Source organism: Cajanus cajan, chromosome 10, assembly GCF_000230855.2.
Source record: "Cajanus cajan strain Asha chromosome 10, NIPB_CcT2T_4, whole genome shotgun sequence".
In the NCBI taxonomy this organism is placed as follows: domain Eukaryota; kingdom Viridiplantae; phylum Streptophyta; class Magnoliopsida; order Fabales; family Fabaceae; genus Cajanus; species Cajanus cajan.
Window position 1 is genome coordinate 34,964,129 of NC_138526.1, and position 8,329 is coordinate 34,972,457.

The 8,329-nt window shown below is 36.7% G+C and overlaps 2 protein-coding genes across 2 annotated transcripts; both read left to right on the forward strand.

Moving 5' to 3' along the window:
• Positions 1-4,963: 4,963 nt before the first annotated feature.
• Positions 4,964-5,956, forward strand: LOC145952456 (uncharacterized). The gene has a single exon (XM_083064819.1). The coding sequence runs from the start codon at positions 4,964-4,966 to the stop codon at positions 5,954-5,956; it is 993 nt and encodes a 330-aa protein (XP_082920945.1).
• A 1,289-nt stretch (positions 5,957-7,245) lies between these two features.
• LOC145952457 (uncharacterized) lies at positions 7,246-7,812 on the forward strand. Its single transcript, XM_083064820.1, has one exon. The coding sequence runs from the start codon at positions 7,246-7,248 to the stop codon at positions 7,810-7,812; it is 567 nt and encodes a 188-aa protein (XP_082920946.1).
• Positions 7,813-8,329: the final 517 nt, after the last annotated feature.

Below are 8,329 nucleotides of genomic sequence, written 5' to 3' on the forward strand. Positions count from 1 at the left end.
TAGTTGTCTGTGTTTATTAAAAGTTCTGTATATCCAGATTATGGCTGGTAGAAATGATCGTGCGATTGCTGATGCTCTCCAAGCATTAGCCCAAGCAATGAACAACAACAATATGGCTGGAGTTGTTCCTAACTGGTTGGAGCAATTTCAGAAGAATAACCCGCCGACCTTTAAAGGAGGATATGACCCAGATGTTGCAATAAATTGGCTAATGGAGATCGAAAAGATCTTCAATGCTATGGAATGTCCTTTTCCTCAGAAAGTGAGGTTGGCTACCTTTATGTTTACTGCTGATGCCCATTTTTGGTGGGAAGGAGCACTTCAAAGGATAATAGATGGAGGAATGCAATTAAATTGGGAAAACTTCAAAAGAGTTTTTCTTGAGAAGTATTTCCCGGATGATGTGAGAAGCCAGAAGGAAGCTGAATTTCTTGAGTTAAAGCAAGGAAATGATACGGTGGCACACTATGCTGAAAAATTTGATGCCTTGGTCCGTTATTGTACCCATTATCATGGTGAGGGTGGCGAACGGGCTAAATGTATTAAGTTTGTGAATGGCCTTCGTCCTGAGATAAAAACCGCAATTAATTATCAAGAGATTTATCACTACCCAACGCTTGTCAACAAGAGTAGAATCTATGACCGTGATAATCGTGCACGTTCTGTCTTTTACAAGGGAGTTGGAGGTCCTATTCGTGCAGTGAATTCAAATACTTCTGGTAAGAGTAAGCCTTATTCTGCTTCTACCAGATCTCAGGGAAATATGGCTGCTGCCAATAGAACTAAATCGTCCACTGTGAACACTACTGGTAGTGTTGGAGGGTCTGTGTCTATTTCTTCAGGAAGATGTGGAAAGTGTGGACGGATCGGTCATATTAAATCAGAGTGTCGTGACAAGGAGGTTACTTGCTTCAACTGCAATGGTAAAGGACACATCAGTACTCAATGTCCTGAACCACCAAGAACACGTGTCGTTGGATCAGGATCGCAAACCGAACGACCAAAGACTGTAGGAAGAGTATTTGCTCTTAGTGGTGTTGAAGCTGCTCAGTCAGAAAATTTGATACAAGGTACTTGTTTGACCAAAAAGAATTAAATATGAGACAGAGAAGATGGTTAGAGTTTCTTAAGGATTATGACTTTCAGTTGAACTATCACCCAGGCAAAGCTAATGTGGTAGCTGACGCTTTGAGTAGGAAATCCTTGAGAATTTCTTCTTTAATGATGAGGGAATTGCACATGATTGAGGAATTTAGGGATATGAGTTTAGGGTGTGAACTAACCTCTAAGAGTATTAGGTTGGGAACCTTGAAGGTAACTAATAACTTGATAGATGAAATTAGAAAAGGTCAGAAGGTAGATCCTTTCTTATTGAGTCAAGTTGAGAAGTTAAATCAAGGTGTGGAAAGTGAATTTAAAATTGGAATAGATGGAGTATTGAGGTTTAGAGATAGGTTGTGTATTCCTAGTGTGCCTGAACTTAAGAAAGCAATACTTGAAGAAGGACATAGGAGTAGCCTTAGTATTCATCCAGGAGCCACTAAGATGTACCAAGACCTTAAGAAAATGTTCTGGTGGCCTAAGATGAAAAAGGAAGTGGAGGAATTTGTGTATGCCTGCCTGGTATGTCAGAAAGCTAAGGTAGAACACCAAAAACCTTCAGGTTTCCTGCAACCTTTGGATGTGCCTGTGTGGAAATGGGATAGTATCTCTATGGATTTCGTAGTGGGGTTACCTAAAGCTGCGAAAAACTTAGATGCTATATGGGTCATTGTAGATAGATTGACTAAGTCTGCCCATTTTATTCCCATTAACATTAGATACTCTTTGGAGAGACTAACCAAGTTGTACATAAGTGAAATTGTGAGATTACATGGGGTTCCTACTAGTATAGTTTCTGACAGAGATCCTAGGTTTACTTCTAGATTTTGGGACAGTTTACATGAGGCTCTAGGCACTAAGCTTAGATTGAGTTCAGCCTACCATCCCCAAACAGATGGCCAAACCGAAAGAACTATTCAATCTTTGGAAGACTTGTTGAGAGCTTGCATCTTAGAACATGAGGGTAGTTGGGATAGTTTCCTACCTTTGATAGAGTTTACCTACAACAATAGCTACCATTCCAGTATTGGGATGGCACCTTATGAAGCTCTATATGGTAGGAGATGTAGAACACCTTTGTGTTGGGTAGAACCTGGAGAGAATGCTATCTTAGGACCTGAGATAGTTCAACAAACTACTGAACAAGTTAAGATGATCCAGGAGAGAATGAGAGCAGCTCAGAGTAGGCAGAAGAGTTACAGTGATAAGAGGAGAAGGGACCTTGAGTTTAATGAAGGTGATCATGTATTCCTTAAAGTTACTCCTTGGACAGGAGTAGGCAGAGCACTAAAATCTCGTAAGCTTACTCCACGTTTCATTGGTCCTTATCAAATCCTTAAAAGAATTGGTGAAGTAGCCTATCAAATTGCCTTACCCCCATCTCTTTCAAATCTTCATAATGTCTTTCATGTCTCTCAACTCAGAAAGTATGTCCATGATCCTTCCCATATCATTGAGTCTGACAACATTCAGTTGAAAGATAATCTTACCTATGAAACAGTTCCTTTAAGAATTGATGATACGAGGGTGAAACAACTAAGAGGAAAGGAAATTCCTTTGGTTAAGGTCGTTTGGGGAGGAAATTTTGAAGAAAATGCAACCTGGGAATTAGAAAGCAAGATGCGTGAAGTTTATCCATTCCTATTTTCAGGTAAATTTCGAGGACGAAATTTCTTAAAAGGAGGGGAGAATTGTAACACCCCAGTTTTCCAAAATGGTTATTATTATTATATTTGATAGTTATCTTTTATTCCAAATGTAGCTAATTCACACTCCATTTATGCTTAATTATAGGCTTTAGAAACATATGTATATTGTTGGGCTTAATTAGATAGTTGTAAACTTTCTTTTTGTTAAAATCGTTTTCGCTGGGCTGACTGGCAAGCCTCGGTTTTTGGGGCATAACTCGGTCTGTGGTTGTCCAAATGATACAAACTTTATATCAATGGAAAGCTAAGATAAAATACTATAACTTTTATGAAGAAACCATTTTCAAATTCCTTCATCTACCATGTTGAATATTCTAAAAACCGCAACATATTTAACTCACGCTGGCAGCCTGACCCCTGTTCACTAAAACAGTCATATCTGGAGTTATAGATCTCCTTTTTCGGTGATTCCAAAACGATTGAAAAGATAACATCCTAAGCTACAACTTTAATGAAGACCTCGTGACCAAATTCAGTCGTCTAGAAGGTCAAAATGGGAGTGCCAAAGGACGTGTCCACTAAACTCCACTAACCATCCACCATCACCACTAACTCCTCCACTACCACCACTAACTCATCCACTAAACCTAATTTCCTTATATTTTAATGTCTTTTGAAGGCTATAAATAGCCCCTCAATTCTTCATTTCAGAACCTCCCTAAAACACTTCTCATTTCTCTTCTCTTGTAATTTTTCTCTCTACGTTCTGCTTAGACTGAAGGAGCCTAGGGGAAGAAGTTCTGCTCTAAGTTTTAGCGAGATTCTGCCCAAATTTCTGTATATCCAGGTAAGGGGGGGAGTGGGAAACCTCGCTTGGGGGTGTGGGAGTAATCGTTAAATAGTTGTTTGTAGATTGGCTCCCGATCTTATGTCTGTTGTTTGTATGAAATATTGTTATTAATGTGCTTTGCTTTTTATATTACTTGATTTCTTGTCTGTAGTAAATAATAACTATACTATTTTTATAAAAGAAAAATAAATAAATTGTTTATTAATAAAGATATGGAAGGCTAAGCCTCCTATTAATTAATAAATATGTAATTGATGTTAAAAATGAATAAGTTTTAAAATAAAAAATACCTATACGAACTTATGAAGATCTTATTATGACTTGAGTATATGAAGTATATATGAGACCTGTGCGGACCTATGAGGATATGACCGTATGAAATATGTACTCATGACTTGTGACCTATGATCCATGAATGGACCATTGAACTGTTGAACTATTGGACCGTTGGACTATTGGACTGATTGGACCATTGGACCGTTGGACTATTGGACTATTAAAGTTGGATTAATAAAATAAATCATAATTATGAAATATGAATCTTATATGTGTAATATGTTAAATGTTGAGTCTATGAATGTATGACATGCATCATATGCATATATTATTCCAGGTGTGCCGCTGAGGCCGCATACCAGTGATGCTAACAAGGTGTATGAACACCAGTGATAGGTGTGCCTTCGGGACACCAGTGATGTAACATGCTAACGAGGTGTATGAACACCAGTGATAGGTGTACCTTTGGGTCACCAGTGATAAATTCTGAAACTTCCGTATGGCGCCACATGCATGCATTTTGTGAGTCGAGTCAATAAAATCATTGCATGATTTATAAATATACATATATATATATATATATGATATTGATTATATTGTATGTGTGTGTGCTATTTAACTTTTATTTCTATACCTGCAACTAAGTGAGAAGTTTCTCACTCCTCTTGTTATTCTTGTATATGTTTAAATTTATGTTGCAGGTAATCTTAATCATGAGGATGTTGGTAATGAAGTCTAGAGGCTTAAGTGGGCATGCTCTGATAGGATGTGACATCGGGCTTAGCTAGGCTTCTTTCTGGGATAATAATGTTTTATTTTCCTTCTTTTGAAATTTAAATATATTTGTATGATATAAAAAAATTATAAATTGATTCCTAACTAGGAGGCACTGCCACCTTTACTGGGATTAATTTATAATCTTTGTTTTATTATGACTTCTTGAGTTTGGTATAAATGTTAATTACGAATGTGCATCTTCTACCTTATGATATTTATTATTTTATATCACTCTAATATACTTTTTAAATATAGTTAATGCTTATTAAGTAATTATGTTGGGGTAGAGGGTGTCACATCGGCAGAGTTTATGGAATACTGTGAAGAGCAAGGTATAAAACGTTTTCTCACAGCTCCATATTCACCACAACAAAATGGAGTAGCTGAAAGAAAGAATCGGACTATTCTTGATATGGTCCGAGTTATGCTTAAAGAGAAGAATATGCCTGAGAAGTTTTGGGCAGAGGCAGTACAGTGTGCTATATATATACAGAACAGGTGCCCACATTCAAAATTGGATGATGTGACACCTCAAGAAGCATGGAGTGGACAAAAACCGAGTATACATCACTTCAAGATCTTCGGAAGCCTTGCTTACGGTCATGTTCCAGCTCAGCTCAGAACGAAGCTTGATGATAGGAGCAAGAAGTATATCTTGATCGGGTATGATGAAAAGGCAAAAGCCTACAAATTGTACAACCCTGTTACAGGAAAAATTCTGGTAAGCCGAGATGTCCAGGTAGACAAGGAAAGTGAGCGGAGAAACTCTGAAAAGACTTCGGGGAGTTCGAACTCTAAGAGGAAGAGCTCGAAGATGATAGGAAGAAGCTCAGATAGGACCAATGAGCATTCCGAGGAAGATGATGAACCTGAGCAGCTTAGAACTCGGAGCTTGCAAGACATCTACAACTCCACTGACGAGTTACATGTAGTATGTCTATTGACAGGAACAGAAGACATAAAATTTGAAGAGGCAGTACTTGATGAGAGATGGAAGAAAGAAATGGATAAGGAGATCGGATCAATTGGGAAGAGTGAGATGGGAAGCAAAGCTGAGCTAGTTGAGGAGTTTAAAGAAGTGATGAAGAGGGAGTTTGAGATAACCGATTTGGGCATCATGAAGTATTTTCTGGGTTTAGAGGTGGATCAAAGAACAACGGGTACTTTTGTGTCCCAAAAGAGGCATCGGCCACCGCGACGTCGGGGGTGCTGGACGTCGTGTGGCTCGCGAGGCCATGGTACGCGGAGGAGTATCGCGCTCTGGTGGAAGCGGCATCAAAATGAAAAAAATTTAAGATTATGAGGGAGTTTTGTTGGAATCTTAAATTTCTAGAGATTCCGAGATATCCGAGATATCCGAGATATGCGATTTAAGTTATCTGGAATTATTTGATTTATCTTTTGAGTTATTTTGTTTCAGATTAGATAAGATAGTTTCTTGATAAGTTTTGATTTGATAAGATATTTTATTATCTTCTTGTTAGTTCAGTACGTTGTAAAATGGCTATTTAAAGGTCATCTCTTATTCAATAAAAAATACAGTGAGTTGTTACGTTCACCCACAACATTAGTATTACCTCGTCTCTCTGAAAGGCAACGAGAGGTGGGAATTCTGATAGAACAATTACGCAATTTCAATTTCTCTAAGTTGGGGGATTCCAAAAAGGAATGCGCGTTAATCTCGAGTTGTACAGTTAAATTCATACACAGCTCTTTGACTCCACGATTTAAAACATCAGATATCCAACGATTAAGAGGGCAAAGATCTTTATAAAAGACAGAAATAGAAAGAGAGAAACTTTGGATGTTGGAAGCATTCAAAGAATGTAAAAGTAAAACCCTATTCACAAACTGTACAAAACGGGTCATTATTTTCTTGTTCATATTATGCCTGTTACGCCAGTGTGAGTCCCTATCCTCAAAGTGTAACATGGTTATGAATTTCCAAAAGTGTTTCCATCTCTTGGATAAAACACAAGTACGAACTGCATATTTAGTGGGAAGAAAAGAGAGAATGTGAGAAATAATGACATCAGGTAGGTTGCTGATTATGTCCTGATCCTTGTAATTGGATTTTTTACGTCTAATAGCCCTTCCGTTCATGTTTGTTTCCACTTCCTGCAAAAGTGAAAAAACATTTAGTTGCATTCTCAAGCAATATATATACACACAACACACATATTCCAACAATGGAAAAGTTTGTAAAAGTTGTTGAAAAATCTTAAATTTTTAGAGATTCTGAGTTATCCGAGATATCCGAGATATCCGATTTAAGTTATCTGGAATTATTTGATTTATCTTTTGAGTTATTTTGTTTCAGATTAGATAAGATAGTTTCTTGATAAGTTTTGATTTGATAAGATATTTTATTATCTTCTTGTTAGTTCAGTACGTTGTAAAATGGCTATTTAAAGGTCATCTCTTATTCAATAAAAAATACAGTGAGTTGCTACGTTCACCCACAACATTTGTATTACCTCGTCTATCTTATTTTTTCTACAAATTGGTATCAGAGCTTTATGCTCTGAGTGCCGAGTGTGAGAGGAAAACAGTGTGCGCCTGTGAAGGGGAGGAAAGAAGAAAGAGAGAGTAATGGCAAAGGTTGTGAATGGAATGACCGTACCACAACTGTCAAAGAAAACCAATTATGATAATTGGTGTTTACAGATGAAGACCCTATTGGGTTCCCAAAGTCTATGGGACATAGTAGAGAAGGGGTACCGAGAACCCGAGGAGGACGAAGACCAATCTGTGGCTCAGATTGCCGCATTGGAAAAGACACGAGTGAAGGACAAATCGGCTTTGTATTTTTTGTACAATGCCGTGGATGAGTCAGGCTTCGAGAAGATTGCAAACGCTGCATCTTCAAAGGAAGCATGGAAGATCTTGGAGGTTGCGCACAGAGGTAACCACCGTGTCAGACAGATCCGACTTCAAACTCTCCGAGGAGAGTTTGAGTGTTTGAATATGGAGGATAAGGAACAAGTATCCGAGTACATAACTCGGGTGGAGAAGTTGGCTAACCAACTCGGAAGGAATGGGGAGCCAATGCCAGCAAGTAGAATTGTGGAGAAAATCTTGAGATCATTAACAGATGATTTCGAGAGTATTGCATGCGTAATACTCTCGAAAAATATTCCTTTGTTTACTCAAAATTAAATTTCACATAGAGTAATAGATGACCAAAAAAATATTCCTTTCCGTTTTTCACTATATTTAAAGAAGAAAAATAATTATTTTTTTTTATGATTTTATGAGTAATTATTATAATTTTAAAATACAATAAAAAGAAAAAAAAAAGAATGAGAAATTATTTGTTAAAAAAGTTAGTTTTAGGAAATTTTAAAAAAATTAGAGAAAATAGTTCATGTAAAAATGGAAACAAAAGAAAGTTACTATATGCCCTTTACATAATAGTATATAATAATGCAGATAATATAAAATATTGTAGATGTTACAAAATACTACTTTGATAATATTTTTAAAATGTTATTAATATGTAAAAATATTACTAAAAATTCTTAATAACAAATTTTATCTTACATTTACTAAAATATCACAAAAACAAAAATGTATTAACGATATTACTAATAATTTAATAATATTTTCTAACATTACCAAAAACACATTTTAGAAGTGACACCAATAAGCTTCGGCTGTATAATAATCTAATAAA

Bases quoted from the DNA above. Each gene is read 5' to 3' on its own strand.
- LOC145952457 (XM_083064820.1), top strand. From the start codon at position 7,246: ATGGCAAAGGTTGTGAATGGAATGACCGTACCACAACTGTCAAAGAAA.
- LOC145952456 (XM_083064819.1), top strand. From the start codon at position 4,964: ATGGAATACTGTGAAGAGCAAGGTATAAAACGTTTTCTCACAGCTCCA.